This window comes from Pseudochaenichthys georgianus, chromosome 8 (genome assembly GCF_902827115.2).
Source record: "Pseudochaenichthys georgianus chromosome 8, fPseGeo1.2, whole genome shotgun sequence".
Taxonomy (NCBI): domain Eukaryota; kingdom Metazoa; phylum Chordata; class Actinopteri; order Perciformes; family Channichthyidae; genus Pseudochaenichthys; species Pseudochaenichthys georgianus.
The window spans coordinates 23,957,670-23,978,306 of NC_047510.2; the positions used below are offsets into that span (position 1 = coordinate 23,957,670).

Here is a 20,637-nt window from a genome sequence, read left to right on the forward strand (position 1 = left end):
GTACATAAGACAGTTAAAAGACTAGAATTAAACAATCGAAAATGTAAACATCTCAAATAGAAATAAAAGAGCAGAAAATATACATAGTGTGAACAGCTATCTTACCTGTTAACATATACATGTTAGGCTAATGTTGCCTTGGTTAAAGAGCCTGTTGCTGTTGTTTGCTTTGAATTGTTTAAAACAAATATTATCTTCTTAAACTTGAATGGTAGTCAGTAGCAACACTTCCTAATGTTTGATATATTTAGAGGGAGGGAGGGAAGGAAGGCTTCAAAATTCAGATTAGATTCATTTCTTTAATTCATGGTGGTTTCAGTAATCCCCTGGTAATTGAGGATATAAGTAATCTAAATGAGTAATGTAATCTTTATGACTTTCAGAAAGGACAGGAGACCGACAGGTGCCTATCAATGATTGTCAACTGACAGTAAATAAATGGTATTCTATAAACATTGAATAGCATGCATGCAGTTTGTCTGTGTCTTTTCCTCTGTGTTGTTCCTCCTGGCATATCGTCTCCCCCATGGTCCCCCATGACACAAGGATGGTGCTCCATGCCATACACCTTGCAGAGTCATATTCCCGCATCATTGTGAGGTCTGATGACACAGATGTAGAAATACTGCTCATATATTATGCAAGCAAATACATGTTTGCAGGCCATGGAATGAGAGAGAGATATGTCCCCATCAACACCATATGTGAAAAAGATGGAAAAGACATGTCTAACTGTCACGGAGGTGATCTCTGGGCTCATAGATCTCGGCCTCCGTTACGGGTTGTTTAGTTTTTTGTTGTTGAAAAGTGTTCCCCTTTCCCCATGTCTGTCGTTGATGGTGTGCACCTGGTGCCCTGTGTTGTCTCCTCCCCCCTCACCTGTGTCCTGTTGGGTTGATTGGGTTGGGCATTTAGGCTCTGGGGTTTTGCTGTTGGAGAGGCAGGTAGTGTGTGTGAGATCTGGGGTTATGTACTGTAACCCAGTTTCTATGAGTATAGGCGCAGCCCTTTAAGGCTATCGCTATTGGGTAATCCCACTGCACGTGTGCAGCACTGACAGACTTAATCCACGCCCACCTATGGGCCCCACCTACGGACTCACTTCCGTATAAATAGGAAGTAGTCCCTACAATCTGCTCCCACACAAACAGCTTTTCTTCAGCTATTCGCGGAGTCAGTGGGGCCCGAACCTTAGAGGGCTGCGCCTATACTCATAGAAGCTGGTTTACATTACGTAACCCCAGTTCTATTTCGTATAAGGCTTCGCCCTCTAAGGCTATTGGGTTAAGGGCGAAGCAGGATGTAGTCCACGCCCCACTGGTCCGTCCGTTACCAGAAGCACACCTACTCAATTAATAACTCATGTCCATTTCGCCATGCGTAAATGGAGCATCACATTCCCAGGGAATATAGCATTTAAAAAATGAATATTCTCCATACGGGAAAGAAGGTAGGCTAAATAGGTTACCTGTCGTTTATAAAAAGTAGAGACAAAAGTCCCACTTGTTAAAACGATCAAAGAGTGGGAAAAGGGCAGCTCTCTAAATGCCGACAGGCAGGAGAGAGGGCACGCAGTTGAGTCCCCGACATTACTCACTCTGACAGGACACTCAGTACTGAGTGTGTCAGAGAGGAATGGGAGACACCAAACCTAGTGGCAAGATGAAATGGCAGCAGCATATGTTTTTACCGTGCTATAAGCCAATTCCTGTCCAGCAACAGCTGGAGGAACGACAGCACGAGGCAGGGGGGCCAACGGGGTCCAGGCTTTTCCCTGCACACCAAACGGAACGCTGTCCATTTGGCTGTGTAGGATGTGTGTTCAGCAGCTGCGCTGATCGAACACCTCCCTGGCGATTTATGTAGGCCGCCGCTGCTTTGTTGTCTGTTTGAATCAACATATGTTGATTATATGGAGAGACATGTGAGCCAGCCACTGTCCCCCCACTGCCTGCGACATGCACGTTCCTCAGCCTGCGAGAGATGCGTCTGTGAACACTGCGGTGTGTGACGTCATTCTGCTCAGGGGCACCCCCATTGACAGGACGTGGAGATTTTTCCAGTAGGTCAAATCCAAAACCACGGAAGGAGGAATGTACACCATGCGTCTCCTCTGACGCACGGGGTCGATGCACAGGCGAATAAACCACCTGGAGTCTCCTCACTGTGAAGGAGACCCAGGGGAATCACCAGGTGACCAGCTGATATCATTTCTAACAGCTGCATCACGGAGAGGGGTGTCACTGCCCCGCGGGGTGTGGCGCGCCGGAGGAGAGCTGTCACTTTCTCCCCTCTCCGCTGTGAGAGTCGCGCTCTCATGCGGGCTGAGTTCAATTCCACTCCCAGTTAAAAAGATAACCTGGGAGGGACGAGGACAGCTCTTCTTCCAGATGATAATGAAACCCAGGTTTGACAGATGAGATACGAACTGTATCGTTTGTAAGCCGCTTCCTCCCTTCCTGGAGCGAGCCAGCCACAGCCGGTCGTCCAGGTAAAATAACACTCTCATCCCCATTCTGTGTAGCTGCTCCAACCGTCTCCACCCACTTTGAAAAAGTCACCTCCACACGCTGTATTGCACAGCAGCTTTCATCATGTCGCCGTTTAGGAGAAGACTCGTAAACGGACATTGAGGCGCGTTCACGCTCAAACCCGCTTGAGGAATGAACGGTGTGTGGAGGCATATCTGTGACAAGCCCATGCTGTCTAATCAACCGCCAGGTTTTAAAGACAGCCGGTTTGTGCCGCGAGCCCTGTTGCCTAATAACCGACAGGCTATGAGGCAACTTATGTCATCCGGAGGCTGTCGGGCCGACACCGGGCCCCGCCCTGTCTCCCCTGTCCAGAGGAGAGGGAGGATGAGACCGGGGGAACCACATGGTGATCCGTGAATGGAGGGGAAGGAGTCGCCTGACTGCTGCCCGCCACTCGGATCCAATAATCAAGGGCTTGGTCCACAGAGTAAGACTCCTGGACTAGCCAATCATCCCCGGCCGCAGCCGCGAGAGCGTTCGCTCTCCGCTGTCTGTGGGCCAGAGGAAGACGGACACAATGAGTGCACGACACCTGGGGAGTGAGAGCCGCGTTTGCGTACTCCAATCTCCGGCAGGACTCACCTGTATCGTCTGTGTAAAGCCGCTTCCTCCCTGGAGCGAGCCAGCCACAGCTGGTCGTAACTCATATGTCGGCTAACACCGAGCCCCGCCCTGTCTCCCCCGTCCGGAGGAGAGGGAGGATGGGGCCAGGGGGAAATGTTTGCTTTCTAGTAAACAGCTCTGAAAAGAGCTTGTGCCTGTACAGTGCTTCTGCAACGGAGTGCTGAGTGCAGATTGTAGGGACTACTTCCTATTTATACGGAAGTGAGTCCGTAGGTGGGGCCCATAGGTGGGCGTGGATTAAGTCTGTCAGTGCTGCACACGTGCAGTGGGATTACCCAATAGCGATAGCCTTAGAGGGCGAAGCCTTATACGAAATAGAACCTTCATCTGCAGGCTGTGCTGTGCTCAAGGAAACAACAGCAGGATTAAGGCTGTGTATGTCATTATGTTCATGCTGTAATAAATGCCCACACCGGGTTGTATTTTGGACGTTCTGCCTCTGCCTCCTTGTTTGGTCGGGCCGCACAATTGTCAGCTTCACACTAACTGTCTCCCAGCATGTCATGCACTCACTGGCTGTGGCACAACAAGTATTTTGTACAGAATAGGAAAGACAACAGCAGTGGCGGCTGGTGGAAAATATTTTTGGTGGGGCTATTGATAGAGTGAGTAAACATTTTTTTTTGGGAGAGATGACCCCTTAAATTAGGAATTCTGGTGATGTAATGGCGCATTTCCAGTGCAGCGCGGAGCTCGCTTTAATGCTGCGTTCAGACCGGACGCGATGCGAATATTCGCTTCGCTCTAAATGCTCCTATCGCATTGCTCTAGTCGCTCGAGTTTCACCGCAGCTGTCAGCTGTGTTTACTCGCATCATTCAAACAAGACGCGCTGGCTCGGGAGCTACAGCTACAACAAGATGAACATATTTGACCGTGATTTAATTGTAATACACGTTTCAAAATGATGCCGACGTAACAACATACTGATACCGGTTAGTAAAAACCATGAATTAATGCTTTGACAAGTCTGCAGACAGACGGCAGGCGAAAAACCTTTTAGAATGCTTGTTCCCTGAATGGAGCTTGGCTAAGCTAACGCTATATATGCTCCGACCGTCCACACTCATAACAACGGCCTACAGACATAAATAAACCAGCGACTGTATTCTCCATGACACAGACAGTCTGTGGTTTGTACTTGTTTAACTTTTGTCTAGTTTCTGAACAGATCGTATCTGTTCCCGGCTGTTTGAAGAGCAAGCATGTGAAACAAAAGATAGCATTTACCTGTTTGCATCCAGCTAGCCATGTGAGAAGCCTTGTTGATACGTTTTGTCTTTTTCACGAGCTTGCTGTGATATATACAAATCGGGTTGGTCTGGTCCAAGGTCTTTAAGTATCAATTTATCTCCCAAACTTCTCCTTTCAAAAGGATTGGAAAGTAGCTCTTTGGCGGACCGAGGTCCGGCGACTCCACCTGCACACCATTCTCATCCAAATACTGCGTCACCTTGGTCACTCACGAGTCTAAAAAACAACTCCTCACGTCAACGCACTAAGCAACATGGGCGCCAACGTGAGCGCCCACGTGACCAAAATATTTGACGGCGCTGATTGGCTGAAATTATGTTTCGGCGGCACAGTTTACTATTGAGACTTTTGCAACCTGCTGGTTGCTGCTGTTTCGCTCGGGGGCTCTGCCCCGTAATGATAAACTAATGCCATGGGCAAGGCCAGGCAGGTGACTTATCAGTAACTTTAGACATCGTAACACAATTTTAAACGAGATTGTATTGTAGATTATACATTTTTGTGATACTAATTGTATGATATTTACCTTGATCATTAAAAATTTAAATATAAAATATATATTTTTTTTAAATATATATTTTTTAAAGTTATTTTTTTTTAATTAATTATTATTATTTATTTTATTTTTTTATCTGGCAAGAGGTGGGGCGGCGCCCCTAGCGCCCCTATGGGCCGGCCGCCACTGGACAACAGCATTCACCAAACTCAAGACCATCTCAGCGAGCTCAAAGATCTGGCCCATTTTGGACTCTCTGCCAGCTTGGAAGAGTCTTTGCCAGTCGCAAGAGAATTTGCGCTTCCGCTATATGGAAAAAAGGAAAATGGACTGATCTGCACACATTTGGAGGAACTGAGGTTCATAATTGCATCAACAACAGATGCAGCCTCGGAAAATCTGCCGCAAACAGAGGATGCATTTCAACAACATGTACAAAGAGCAATGTTTCAGACAGCGATATGGTGTCACAGCCCGAACCCAAACCCTTGTTCTGGAGTCCTGTTGGCAAGGGGTGGATTGTCAGAGATGGGTCATTAAACCAGTGCTATTTACAAAAACCCCAGCACCTAGAGAAGTGAGAAGTGAGAGAGAGAAGTGAGAGACATTACTCACTTGTATTGCAAAGATGCAAAGTGTGGAGAAAGTGGAAAGTGCCAGTGCCTCTCTGATGGCCTTCCCTGTACTTCGATCCCCTGCACCTGCTGTGCAGAATGTCAACATGTGTCCCCTAACGTTTCTGAGGAACGTGACATTTCACATTATATTCTAGTATCTATATACTTGACCTCTCACAGAATTATTTGATGAATTGTATACTGTACTTTGAATTAAGGTTCCAGTTTCAATAAAACCTGTACTATTTACACCTATGTTTTAGAGGCTTGCAATTTAGAACTAAATACACTTCATTTTATTATGTTACTCTTGTTCTGACTATTTGGTGATGTAGTTCAGCCACCTGGTATTTCCCTCTCCAAATGTGATGACCATCAGACTCAGAGTGAGCATTCTTAACGTATAGGCTATTATGCCACTTATCCCTCATTCGGAATTTGACTGATCAGAGAAGAGGTAGACCTATGTCTAAAGAAATATCATTTACAATATAACTGTACCAGATATTTCCATACAACTACTGGTTAGTGTTAAATAGCACCCTAGACAATTCAGTAATGGTATATTTTTTAGGGATTTCTGTTTTTCTGATAAATGAGAGAAAAGTGATTGAGCCATGTTCCTATTACCAAAAAGTACAATTTCCGTCTAAACTAAAGCTAAGTTTAGGGGACTATAATTCAGGTATTTTTTTAGGTAAATAATTGTCTGACTATTTGGTGATGTAGGACAGCCTCCTGGTTCATACCTCAGCAAATCAGAAGAGGAAAAGAGTGATGATTCTCAAGTTATGTTACCTTTTTGTCAACTTTCCCATATTCGGCCTGGTCTAATTTGGCTCTTTTTCAGGGATTGGGGTTGTTCTAAAGAACAACCAAAAAAACATTTTTTCCCCCAAATTTCTTTTTGACAACAATCAATTTCATTAATGGGAGACCCTAAAGATAAGAAAAATCATTGTTGTGTTTTGTTCTACCTCGGGTAGGGGTATCACAAAATCTAAGGGCCCTTCCTGCTAGACTATTATACATTTCAGTAAATATCGTTTCTTTTATTTTACATTATTTAAGTATATTTATCTGTTTTCTATCATTTGTAACAAAGGAACACAGTGCGCTTTCATTAGTGTGTTGCACCCTATGTTGTACTTTGCTGATGTTGAACTATATATGAACTATTTGTTTCCATTAGATTGTAAAGATATACCTAATAGTGACCAGAGAGTGCATTTATGTCCACTATTTATATTGAGAGCCTGGGTCACAGAGGGTTCTTTTATCTCATGTAGTCTTATCAGTCATGGATAACACAACTGCACCAAATGAGCAGCGAGGTGTTTTCCCTAATCAAGATTTTCATGAAGTGCATGTGTGTTTGTTCTCTGTGTCCCGCCTGTCCAGCATGAATACCACGGTGGCTCCTCTGTTGTTTGCTGACCAGTACCTGCAGCTGTCCACCACGCTGGCCTCTTCCCTTGTGTCTGGCCTCGGGGAGCATTACACCCCCCTCCTTCTGGACCTGAACTAGACTTCTGTCACTCTCTGGAACAGAGACATGGCGCCCCACGTGAGTAATTTGCAGTCTGAAGGGGTCAAGAGAAGAAAAAGCAACATCTGAAACAGGAAAATAATATATTTCTTCTTTGTTTATTTTTTTCTAATGATGGTGAAATGGAAAGTTTACCCTCTTCCAGCACAAATATAATCGGCACCTTTATAATTAATAATAAATTGTAATATCTCTAATTATTTGGATGTTTTGAAAATCAAGCTGTCCTTGTAGAGCAAGGGTGTCCAATCTACGGCCCGCGGACCATTTTGAATCGGTCCTCAGCTAATTCAAAAGGTATAATGGAATATGGCCCACAAATGAAACTTGTGTTTGTCTTATATTGTACTTCTTAAATATAAATGTAAACATATATTACACAGTAGTATTCATGTGTTAATAAGATTTTTTTTCTAATACATTCAGTCAATTAAAGTTGGAAACATTTTCTAACAAATCTTAGTTGATAAGAGAAAAGCCCAATGACTTGTTTCCATAACAAGCTGGAACACCCTTCCTATGTCTCCTTATTATAATCAATCTGAGGCTTCTGTTTTAAGGGCTGAGCTGCCAACACTCACAAGCATCATTTACCTACATTTGATTGATTTTAACTTATAACTGAACTTATGAGGCAATATATCTCTAGTGAGTGGCCCAGCCCTTCGTATATTTTTCTGTATGTGGCCCTCGGTGAAAAAAGTTTGGACACCCCTGTAGAGGGTCAAGCTTTTGTCATTTACTCCCTCTTTGTCTGTTGTGTGATCAAGTTGTTAATGTTGACACTTGTCTTTCTCTACAGGCTGATGCTAACCTCTATGGCTCCCACCCATTCTACATAGTCCAGGAGGAGGACGGCTTGGCACATGGAGTTTTCCTTCTCAGCAGCAATGCAATCGGTACCTATCTGAATGTTCATGTTCCACGGCCACTTTTGTATCCATACCAAACAATTCAGGAATATTTATTATTGCTGAATATCTTTCCAAATGTCTCTGCAGAGGTGATGTTGCAGCCGACCCCCGCTCTCACCTGGGTGGCTATCGGTGGAGTCCTGGACCTGTACGTTTTTGTGGGTCCTGATCCTCAAAGTGTTATACGACAGTACCTTCAGGTCATTGGTACGTCTTTACAGTGTTCACATTCAGAAACACATCTTCAGGTGGCAGAAAAAATAGGTGTATACAGTACACACATTAGCAAGATATAAGTGTAGATTTAGGCAACATAATATGTTTAGCTGTTACCATTTATCTATCTCCAGGCTATCCTATGATGCCTCCTTATTGGTCGTTGGGCTTTCATCTGTGTCGCTGGGGTTACACGACATCTAATACAACCCGGCATGTTGCACAACGCATGCACAATGCAACATTTCCCATGGTAAAGTACTCGTAAATCCTTCTTAAATGAGAGTAATTATTACAGCTGTGCATTTACAGTATGATGTTCACATTATTATTATCACTTTATTAATCAGTCCAACTGCTGTAACGTCTTCAGATACTTACAATACTGATGTCCAATTGAGATTATTTTGCTTTGTTTCCCACCAGGATGTGCAGTGGAATGATCTGGACTATGCAAATAAACGCAGGGTGTTCACGTTTGACCCGTGGCGATTTGGAGACCTCCCACAGATGGTTGACGAGTTCCATAAAAGTGGCATGAAATACATCCTTATCCTGGTGTGACATATTTATGTTTAAATAACTCACCAACTATTAATGCTGATTTAACTATGAATCAATACTTTAGCACATGCATCGGTTATTTTGATTGTTTTGATGTAGAGAAAATCTCGATATAATCATTACTGATTACAGTTATTTTTCAGTAGATGGCAGCAAAACGTTCTTAACTTGTCAGTCATGCTTTTGTTTCCGTCTCAGGACCCTGGTATCAGCAGCAGCAGCCCCCCTGGCACTTACCCACCGTTTGATGATGGGCTGAAACGAGACGTCTTCATAAAAAATTCTACAGGACAAATCCTGATAGGGAAGGTTAGACTTTTTTCTGGGGATGTATGGTTTTTCTGTCCCATTTTGATGTGTGTATGTCATGCAAATGTATATATTGTGTATCTAGGTTTGGCCAGGCCCCACAGCCTTCCCCGACTTCACCAACCCAGAGACCGGACGCTGGTGGGAGGACTGCATCAGAGATTTTCATTCTAAAGTTCCTGTGGATGGTCTATGGATTGTGAGTATTTAAAGGGGCCCTAGTATGATTTTTGGGGTTTACCCTTTCCTGTAGTGTGTTATATAGATTTTTGTTCATGTAAATAGTCTGCAGAGGCTTAATCCAAAAGTTCATGCCAGAGGGAGTTTCTCAACATGTCACAGTAGAGGCACAAAGTATAAATATACTAGTATAGTAGTATAATATGTCCTCTTTAAACAAAACAGTGCAACGTTTATTTTGCCACAGATACTATCACTTAGACATCAGTTATATCAGGGTTTCTGTTCAGAGGCATGTTGTGGATTGGTTTGTGTGCACCTTAATATCACATTAAGTAAATAATTTGTATTTCCCCTGTGCTCCGCCCAGGATATGAATGAACCATCCAGTTTTGTGCAGGGCTCAGTGGAGGGCTGTCCTGACAGTGACCTTGAGAACCCGCCCTACACACCCAGTAGGTGTATTGGATCAGTGTTACTAGCAGGAAATTAATACAGACTTTATACATTTACATTTAATAATAATAATAATTCATTACACTTTTCAAGGCATTTGTAGTCAGTTTATACATTGAAGTAGATGTGTAGATAATGTACAAACACCATCCAAATAACTATAAATGCATCACTGATGGCAAAATATATTGCATTCATGTTGGCCTGTGTGTCTCCCTGACTTTTATACAAACAGGGCTTGTTGGAGGCCAGTTGAACTCGGAAACTATTTGTCTTTCGGCCCAGCAGAAGCTGTCCACTCACTACAACCTGCACAATATGTATGGACTGACGGAGGCCTCTGCCACTCACAGGTGAGACCATGCAGTGGTGCTGATGCATTTTGACGAGCTAGTTTTGCAGGGAGAGGACAAGGGGACAGAGTCACTGTAACATCACCCATTAGATTGTTGACTCCAGCTTCTGAAGCCTCCACCTATCCATGTGGCTGTCTCCATCGTAGTCTTTGAAACCATTATCGACACAAGAGGATGAAGCTGACCATTAATTTGTTGAGTCATATTTAACTCTCAATAGCTAAAAACACACTGACAGGCTAAAGGTTATAGGACAAAACAACACAAGCACCTTGTGGTAATGGCTTTTCAATCACACATTTGCCATCCTCTTTATAATCTAATTACCTCTCATTTACAAAATGTATATCAGTATGAAGTATTCCATTCAATTCAAAACCTTTATTTGCAGGTGAAATCCCATTGAGATCATTGATCTCTTTTTCAAGGGAGACCTGCAGCAGTAGGTTCCACATGAAGAAATAAAAACATAAACAACAGAACAACAAAAGGACATCATACAGCAAAATTACAGGGATTACAATTTACATATCTATCCACAGATAGAAGTATGTTAATCTTGTATCAGTGTGTTTAATATGTTTCCTGGGGTAATAATTCAAGTGGGTAATTTGATCTCATTGACTTATTTTTGCAAAGAGAGACGTTGCCCCCTGCTGGCTATTTAAAGAAATGCAGGTTTAGGGCACAAAACAAATGTTTCCACTTTGTTATTTATCTTTGAGTTACACAGTACGGGAATAGCAGCAAAAGGGGTAATAATGGCCATTTTATGGAAGACATCTTCTCTAAAAGGACAGTGTTAACACATTTAACAAAAAAGGTAATATCTTGACAAATTGAAAAGATCGTTATTCATGTTTTATCTTTTAGTAGAGCTAAAGCTATATAGCTCATTCAAATTCAAACTGCAGAAGACAGCCTTTCTTTGAGAACATGCATATAACAATTGAAAGACATATATTGGAGGTCACCAAAGAATATTTAGGCCAAGTTTTTCTTTGGCTTTTGTTTTTTGTTCTGTATTCATCCCGGTGATGGTTGTCATCTGCAGCGCTCTCATGAAGGTACGAGGGAAGAGACCCTTCGTCCTGTCTCGCTCCTCCTTCCCTGGCATCGGACGCTTCTCTGGAGTCTGGACAGGAGATGTCCGGAGTGACTGGGAGCAGCTCCGATACTCCATCCCTGGTGAGGTCATGTAGCTTTTGAAAAGTCATTCAATTGTGTTGTTACACTGTCACTGATGTTGGCATGAATGTGATTATTCAGTGGGATGTTGGCCTTATGGGGCCATGTATGTTGGAGACATTATTTTTAAATCTTTTTTGATGTATTCACGGATTGATTGTTTTTGATTGACCTTTTGAACCTATTCCCCCTCTAGCTGTGCTGCACTTCGGCCTGTTCGGGGTTCCCCTCGTGGGGGCGGACATCTGTGGTTTTGGCGGGAACACCACTGAGGAATTGTGTGTACGCTGGATGCAGCTCGGGGCCTTCTACCCATTTATGAGGAACCACAATGACAAGCCAAACGCTGTGAGACAGAGACACTGCTTTTGTTCTCATGTTTATGTCTGTTTGTTAACTGGTGTGCTTCATTAATGCATTTATTTATTTATAGAGCGCTTTTTCTGGAAACAGGACAATTCATAAAAACACCATCAAATCATTAAGTTAACTTTAGTGTACTTTGTTTATGTTAAATGTTTTTAAAGATGTCAGAGAAAGCCTTGAATGTGTTTGCACTGTGTCTAGAGCAGTCCATCAGTTTCATGTATTATGAATAGATGTAACTCTATATCTTCTCATTGTCTGTGTGTTTCTATGTGTCCCCCAGCCTCAGGAGCCCTATGTTTTTGGGCAGAAGGCCCAGGCAGCCATGCGGAGTGCATTGAACCTTCGTTACTCCCTTCTCCCTTTCCTCTACACACTCTTCCATCATGCACACACCTCTGCTGACACTGTAGCCAGGCCACTCTTTGTGGAGTATGTGTCTTCTCCTCTGGATTCCCTATTGTCAACATAAGACAACGTGGTTCAGTTTCTATAACATTATCTTTCTCTTTCTTCCTTGTCTACTTCCTTAGGTTTCCCACTGACCCTAACTGTCAGACCATAGACCGACAGTTCCTTTGGGGGAGTTCCCTTCTCATCAGCGCAGTCTTAGATCGGGGGGCAGAAGAGCTGGCTGCTTACCTGCCCCCTGCCACTTGGTACAGCCTGTACAATGTGAGCTCAATTTCAATACATTTTTGTTTGTGTACTGTCAAAGACCATGTTTGAGGTTTTCTGTAGTAACACGTGACTTAAGTGTTTGCCTTTTTCCTTTCTGGATCGGGTCATTTATTTATTATTTATGGTTTATTTGATAGGAACAGAGACAGACTTTAAACAGGTGTCCGATAACATGTTCAGAGAGACTGCTAGTTTGCAACCGTAGAAGGCTTTTTATAAAACTAAAGGATTAGAACAGTGAGGTAAAAAGCAGATTAAAATAAATACTGAGATACTTTCAGCACACTTGAAGAACCTTGCATTTAAAAATACAATTTAAACTTGTTTTGAAATGATTTTATATGGTATGATTTAACAAAACAGTTCTCATTAATATCTATCCAAGATCTTCCTTATTGTTAGTGTCGTGGTTCATTTTGTGAAAGGAAAGTAACGGTATAATGTTATATTAAATAAAGAAGCAATTATAAAACGTATGGTTTTAGTATTGTACTACCCTGTCTTTTGCAAGTGCCCTCGGTATTTCAAGCTTTAATTGTAAAATAAGCTTTATGTGTTGTGCCCTCTAGGGTCAGCCTTTCTACAGTAAGGGTCAGTACCTGCTCCTGCCAGCCCCCCTGGACACCATCAACGTCCATGTGAGGGAAGGACATATAATCCCCCAGCAGGTGGGTGCCAACATGCAGCTTATTACACATTTGGTGGATTAATTGTTAATAAACCAAGTGGGAACAAATTAAAACTGATTAAACAAGAGCTTGAATTCCTGTTTATACTTGCCCTTGCTTTAGCAGAATACAGTTTGAGGCTTGTGTAACATAAAATAAGATAATTTAATCATTGAACATTCTCATTTTTGAAAAGACAATTGTGACCCCTGTATTCAAACAAGTCACATTAGACTTTAGGCTGTGACATGGCGCCTATGATCAAATGGCAACTATAACTGTCATGTGTTCTGACTGACTTCCTAAAGCTGAAAACTAGCTGAAACACTTTGGAAAGAAGAGCACATGTTGTTTGTTTGTACTATCTTTAATGTTTTCTTTGCTCTGCCTTTTGTTGTGAAGGAGCCTGCTTTGACAACGACAGCCTCTCGCAGAAACCCTTTCTTCCTGACGGTGGCGCTGTCAGCAGGAGGCTGGGCCCGGGGAGACTTGTTCTGGGATGACGGGGACAGTCTCGACACCTTTGAAACGGGAAATTATTGTTACGTTATCTTCATGGCTGGACAGGTAGGAAAGGAACGAGTGGTATTTGCATTGGGAAAGCTGATGAGCAAATAGTTAGCATTTTACTGCACTACTACTTGACACAAAATTGAAGGGACTCAACTCAATACTTGACATTACTTTGATCTAATATACTTAGACTAAAACTAAAAAATAAATGATCCCTTAATGTCTTCAGTGTCAGGTGGTGAGTGATCCCCTCAGGCTTAATGGGGCTCTGGATGGTCTGGTTCTTGGAGGGCTGCAGGTGTTCGGGGTCCCCTCCCCACCCCTATACGTGTTAGCCAATGGGGAACAAGTCAGGGATTTCATGTACCGCAGTGACACCAAGGTAAATGATCTGTGATTTCTCCCAATTGACTCATTATGCCTATTGCCTAATGTCTTTTTACCAAATAAAGCTATGTTTTTTATTTCACTTCCCGCAGGTTCTAACAGTGACCAACCTGGCCTTGCCCATGTCAACGGTGTTTACAGTCCAATGGGCTCTCTGATGCACTGAACTCTATTACCCAAGAACCATAGGGAGCCTTGGTATTTTTCCTTGTTGCTGAAAGATTAGCTGCATTTCTTTGCTTTGTCCCAACCATCCCAGACCCGGCGATGCACCTTCCGCTATGCTACCTCTTTATCCAAGAACTGCTTTGTAAGGAGGAGTTTTAAAAAAAAAAGGGAGCTATCATTTTGACATTTTATGTTTTCTTGAAAGCCTAAATTTTCTGCTGATAATTTGATGTATTGTAAATATATATATTTCAATTCTTTAATGGCTTTTTTTACCAGTATGTATATATATACCTGTATTTTTTACATCAGTTTTGTAAACCTTTGTACTAATAATGCAGATACATACAAATGAGTCGAGATTAATTTGAATTTCCCACATCACTGCATTTGAGCGCTCATCAAAAAAACATTACATTATTACAGATATGTTTTTATCAACATAATTTGACAAAATGAAAGTGTTAAAAGGGAACAAAGAAATGTTTTTTTACAAGAACACTGTTCTATCTTCAGATATAACATACTGTTTTTATTGTGAATACTCCACCATCATTGTACAGGATCATGTGTTAAATAAATATATAAATTGTTTATTGTACATTTTAATAGGGGAATTTCATATATTATTCTCCAAGCCGAATCTACAACAAATCCGAAACTAAAAACGAAATTCGATGTCATAGGCAGTAGGATCGCTTATTATTAATTTAGCAAGAAAATAAATGATGTATTATTGCCTGAACTAGAACAGTTTAAGGGAAAGGTAAACCCTCCAGCAGCGGTGTGAGAGATGCTCTGACTCCAGCTCTGGTCCTGATGATGGACTGCATCATGCAAGCTTTAGCAGTGACCTTTAAAACGTCACTTGTGATGAAAGAGGATACGATTTTTAAGGTAGGATAGGTTGATGACTATAGTTTTTTTTTTTTTTTATACATTTATGTCTTTATGTTTTAAAATGCCGTCAGCCCTACTGTCCCACAATGTTTTCAATACCAAATCTAAAACTCCTGGTTTGTGTGATTGGAAAATCATTCCGGAAGCAGCAGATTTGGGGGGATTTGGGGGGATTGGTCTGAAGCTGTTTAGTCAAGTTAGACATTCATGACCAGGTAATAAAAGGAATTACATTTCAAATTAAAGCGTCATAAATTCCTTTACAGCGCCAGCACAGGGTTCGTAAAAGAAGGTTTTACTTTGAAAGTCACAACCGGAAGTGTTATTTTTGCTGTCGAAAGCTTAGCAGTCAAACGTGTGGTGTCACTGTCGGAAAACACAGGGATACAAACAAGACTAGACTCCGTAACAGCTGGGCTAAATCCGGGAAAAAGGCGGTGAAAAGACGCCGGTACATGCTGCTCGGCTGCCCGGTGAGATGCATGTCCGAGGCGGGCTATAGACTTCAGAAGGGCTGAAGGTGAGAGTCGCTTGGCCCCCTTTCTGCTTCTCATTCATGTCTCCTGCTAGAAACAGGTGTATGACAACATCCAATAAATTACACATTTATTTGTTTCGAGCAAATAATGTAACACCGTTGTATTTCGCTGCTGCTAGCTTGAACAAACTTAAAAGTAACCTGTACACCATGCAACGAGCAAAGGATTTCGGCCGTGGTCTAGGCAGCTAAACTAAAATATTTATGCTCAAGATGGTACAGATAGCTTCTCGGGACAAATACACACATGTATCTGAGTGTGGGGCAGTGTGTACATAGTGCTGTGGTGGCAAAAGCCTTGTCCCAACCTCCACTGCTGTCAGGCGGATGCTGTCTGTCAGTGTAGTGATAGCTGATGGAGCCATCATCATGGCACGCCTCTGCTGCACAGCCCGTCTCCACAGCCCGTCTCACACCCTGTCTCACAGCCTGTCTCCACACTGAGGCATATCCCCCAGACATGGAGAGGCCATCAACCTGCCTGTTTATTATAGGAGCAGTAACACTATGAACCTAAATTCACCCTATGCACTGAAAGTTAAATGTAAACTCAACACCCCTGTACAATACAGCTCAATACAACATATTTTTTAAATATTAAATAGTTTCAATTCATGAGTTTATCCAGCTTTATTTTATGTGGATTTGTAAGGCTGTCAATTGGGGTGTTTTGACTTGAGTAGATTTACTCAATTACTACAATGTTGAGGTATTTCAAATTATTGCTACCTGGTGCTTCCACCCACTACAATTCAGAGGTAAATCGTGTACTTTTACTCCATTACATTTATGTAATACCTTTTCGTTACTTTGCAGATTTGGATTAGATGATGTAAAATATAATCAACACAATCAAAGATTTTAGTTACACCTGGAGTAAATCCACAAGCTACCCTGCAGTATACAAAGGAATACACCGTTACCAGATTTGATCACACATTAAAGCATAAATAATTATAATCAAAACATAATATTATATATTATTTGAGAATGGGACAATCTGCAGAATGAGTCCTTTTACTTCTGGCACTTCAAGTATATTTTGATGCTTATACTTTTGTTCAGTTGGGGTGTTTTTGCATTGACTTGTATTTAATACTTTAAGCTATATTTGTAAAAGAGGTGTGGAAATGATCTTAAACGCTTTTGTCAAATCCAGTTTAAAACACACTTAAAACTTGTACGTTTTTTGTGGATATTGGGGTTTGAATATATCCATTTATTGACATTCTTTTCTTTTCTTTTTTACTCTGAAATGTACCATGAACATACACTTAATATAAGGACTCCTTCAAATCTGCCGATCATTGTGCTAAGTGGGACACCTCTCAAATAAATATAGTTTGTGTCCACTCGTTACCAAGTTTCCTCATAGCTTACCCAGCCTTTGCAGAGTTCACAAGAGCCTTGTTTGTCAGGATTTGGGGCTGGTCTCCTTTCAGCTGCCCCAGGCCTGTTGGTATACAGCGCAGATGTAAAGGGGTTTCAGTATTAGCTCCTCTATTCAAATGTCAGCGTGACAACTTAATTAATGTAGCCCAGAGATGAGAAGCTGAGAGCCTGGCAGCCTCTACTCACAGCTGAACTTCCATGGTGTACGTTTCAAGTTCTTGTTCAAACTTTGTAGTCAGGCGAACTGAAAAGTGAAATATAGCAAACCAGAGTTAGACTAAACTTTAGGGTGTCCTTACCTTGTTATTCATTTAATGAAATAGTGAAAGGTCAGCGAGGAGAGGCTGTCTCTGAGCTCACTGAGGTGTTGACAGCATAAAAGTTGAGGGGAGAAGAGAGGAGTGTGAGACCAGACAGACCTGGCCCTATCAAACTGACCTGAGTGGCTCTGTAATCACATACGGACCAAAATACCCACTGCATAGCAGCCAAGCGAATACAGTGTAGGGCTGCACGATTTGGGGAAATAAACTAATTAAGATTTTTCTGACACATATTGCGATTGCGATATTTGTTTTTAAGCGACCCAACGGAAGTTTATTGTAAAAATAATTTTTTTTTTGATAATTGCATCATTTAAAATCGCGATTTCAATTTAAAATCGATTAATCGTTCAGCCCTAATACAGTGTGTTATTGCTGTTATGAAGCTACTGGAAACAGCTGTGTGTCATGTGTAAGATCACAGCCTGTCATTAGGTTCAGCATTATTTTCACAGTGTCATGATGCAGGAATGCAGAGTCAGAGTATATGAGGACGGTGTGTACGTTAATTCCTGCTTATTTACAAGTGGATTATTATTATAGTGTCATGTGAAGCAGTTGGCACACAGCCCTTGGTATATGGTGGAATCGTCATCAAGATATGATAAGACAAGATATAAATATGAAAATCGGGAAAGAAGATGTGGCCATGTTGCCCAGCCTCATATTATCTTAAATTGAATATATAGATTTTGGAAATTAAGACATAACCTTGGGCTCTCAGACATTGTGATTTGAATCCGCTAAGGAGCTCAAGGTTATTATCTACAAAAAAACTTCAACCCCACTTTTTTTTTTTTGATGATATAATAGTTAAAACACCCACAATCTGACACCCCACACCTTTTTTAATGTAAACCAAATGATGGCCTACAGTAAGCCCCCTCTCCGAGGTCAGGCCTGGATTTCGTGCCAGCAGACTTCCTGTCTGGGGCCTGGCATCAGGAAGTGGGGTGCTTGCTCAATCAGGCCGAGGTAAACATGCCCTCTGAGGAAAAGGGAGGGAACATTCCTTCGATGGAGTGGGGAGTACATGTCAATGTTCAGCCAACAAAAAAAACAAGGTTACACCATGGACTGTATATATAAAGGGTTACACTCATGAAGTGGGTCAAAAGATAGAGACGCATGTCAGAGATAAGAGTAAATGTGTGAGGTGAACGACCAGGAGCTTAAAGACGTTTGACTTTATTAGCTTTAACAGCTTTGAGTCTCTAAAGTAATATTCTCTTCAAGTCTTTTCAAAGGGAAAAGACCCTAACAACACCTACTGCAACATCAGAAGAGCTGTGTTTCTTTTTGATTTCCTTGAAGTTTGTCTCATCGCACAATACTTTCTCTCTGAAGCAGACAAGCTGAACACCGGTGTCGTGGTGCCATGCCGATCGCAGTTCAGTGTTTCTGTTGATGACATCTGTCGGCTACTGTTATCTGCTACCAATTTCACACGGATGAAGTGAAGTGTGTTTGCACTTGTCTTTGTGTGTGTAGTGTACGCACGGGAAGGTGTGTGGGTTGTTTACAAAAGGTGGGACGCGTTGGGTACACACTAGTACAGTATCCACACAGAACCTGTGAATTTGTTCATAGGTCGAGGCCATAGGCAAAGAAAATGTGTCACAGGAAAATGCTGAACAAGTGCAGAGGGGAGGTGTGGAGCGAGGGAAAGGGGAGGGGGGTTAACGCTGCAGAGAGGACACTGCAGTAAATACAGGGACACATGTGACAGAGCAGGTGAGGTGTAGGTGAGAAAGTGAGCTCTCCTGTAGAGCCAAGCTGTGTCACAATGTCATAAAGTATTATCTACCCGCTTCCTTTACTTCTTTCATGTCCCCCTCCCTTGGCCTTCCCTCCCTTTTTAACAATCAGATGCCTGTTCTGACCTCCCCTCCTGCCTCAATCTCCCTTTTCTGCTCCCAAATATCCAGAGGATGGGCCCAGTGTCCCGGTGCCTGAGGAGATGTCTCTGGGTCGGCTCCTGCGGCGTGCCTCCTCCAAGGCCTCCGACCTCCTGACCTTTAACCCTGGAGGCTCATCACTGCGCTCGGGCCTGGACGGCGAGATCATCTTCTCCAAAAATAATGTTTGCGTGCACCCTGCAGAGCCCATGCTCGGCCTGGCAGAGCACCACCCAGGTAGAGATGGATAGATAGATAGGATAGATGGATAGATGGATGGATGGATAGATGGATGGATAGATGGATGGATAGATGGATGGATAGATGGATAGATGGATAGATGGATAGATGGATAGATAGATGGATAGATAGATGGATAGATGGATAGATGGATAGATAGATGGATGGATAGATAGATAGATAGATGGATAGATGGATAGATAGATGGATAGATGGATAGATAGATAGATGGATAGATAGATAGATAGATGGATAGATGGATAGATAGATGGATAGATGGATAGATAGATGGATAGATAGATGGGTAGATGGATAGATAGATGGATAGATGGATAGATAGATGGATAGATGGGTAGATGGATAGGTAGATGGATAGGTAGATAGATAGATAGATGGATAGATGGATAGGATAGATGGATAGATGGATAGGTAGATGGATAGGATAGATGGATAGATGGATAGGTAGATGGATAGATAGATGGATAGGTAGATGGATAGATGGATGGATAGATAGATAGATGGATAGATAGATGGATAGATGGATAGATAGATGGATAGATGGATAGATAGATGGATAGATGGATAGATGGGTAGATGGATAGGTAGATGGATAGGTAGATAGATGGATAGATGGATAGGTAGATGGATAGATGGATAGGTAGATGGATAGGTAGATGGATAGGTAGATGGATAGATAGATGGATAGGTAGATGGATAGATGGATAGGTAGATGGATAGGTAGATGGATAGATAGATGGATAGGTAGATGGATAGGTAGATGGATAGATGGATGGATAGATAGATGGATAGGATAGATGGATAGATGGATAGGTAGATGGATAGATGGATAGGTAGATGGATGGATAGATGGATAGGTAGATGGATAGATGGATAGGTAGATGGATAGGTAGATGGATAGGTAGATGGATAGGTAGATGGATAGATAGATGGATAGGTAGATAGATAGATGGATAGGTAGATGGATAGATGGATAGATAGATGGATAGATAGATAGATGAATAGATGGATAGATGGATAGATAGATAGATAGAATTTATTGGTCCCAAATTGGGAAATTAAGTGTGTTCAGACTTTATAATAAAATACTTAAAATACTTAAAGTGGAAAAGTGAATCAACGATTACAAATTAAATGAAAATAATATATCAAATATAAACTAAACAATATCAAATATTCTGGATTATTAAAATAAAAATTCAAAAATACAACAGGATCCAAAAACAGGCAAGCTTTCTAAGATAAGATTTAAAATCAATCTGAATCACGTGTCATGTGTACGGCTGTCT

At 41.9% G+C, this 20,637-nt stretch overlaps 2 protein-coding genes and 1 long non-coding RNA gene across 4 annotated transcripts in view; all 3 read left to right on the forward strand.

The window, feature by feature from the left end:
• The first annotated feature begins 6,931 nt into the window (after positions 1 to 6,931).
• On the forward strand, positions 6,932 to 7,954 carry LOC139434255 (uncharacterized). Its single transcript, XR_011643633.1, has 3 exons — positions 6,932 to 7,091; positions 7,296 to 7,370; positions 7,876 to 7,954. It is a non-coding gene; the product is annotated as an uncharacterized lncRNA (long non-coding RNA).
• Positions 7,955 to 8,079: 125 nt separating this feature from the next.
• Positions 8,080 to 14,052, forward strand: LOC117450568 (lysosomal alpha-glucosidase-like). Its single transcript, XM_034088400.2, has 15 exons — positions 8,080 to 8,194; positions 8,338 to 8,456; positions 8,630 to 8,761; positions 8,966 to 9,076; positions 9,162 to 9,275; positions 9,627 to 9,711; positions 9,948 to 10,065; positions 11,123 to 11,256; positions 11,453 to 11,604; positions 11,906 to 12,054; positions 12,156 to 12,297; positions 12,873 to 12,971; positions 13,374 to 13,538; positions 13,714 to 13,866; positions 13,964 to 14,052. The coding sequence occupies exons 1-15, from the start codon at positions 8,080 to 8,082 to the stop codon at positions 14,027 to 14,029; spliced, it is 1,854 nt and encodes a 617-aa protein (XP_033944291.2). The 3' UTR covers positions 14,030 to 14,052.
• A 1,319-nt stretch (positions 14,053 to 15,371) lies between these two features.
• tbc1d16 (TBC1 domain family, member 16) overlaps positions 15,372 to 20,637 on the forward strand; it is a 28,136-nt gene continuing 22,870 nt past the window's right edge. For both annotated transcript variants that reach the window (XM_034088398.2, XM_034088399.2), the window contains exons 1-2: positions 15,372 to 15,459; positions 19,121 to 19,327. In XM_034088398.2, the coding sequence (XP_033944289.1) occupies positions 19,153 to 19,327 (175 nt within the window). In that variant the 5' untranslated portion in view covers positions 15,372 to 15,459; positions 19,121 to 19,152. The remainder of the gene's footprint in view (positions 15,460 to 19,120; positions 19,328 to 20,637) is intronic.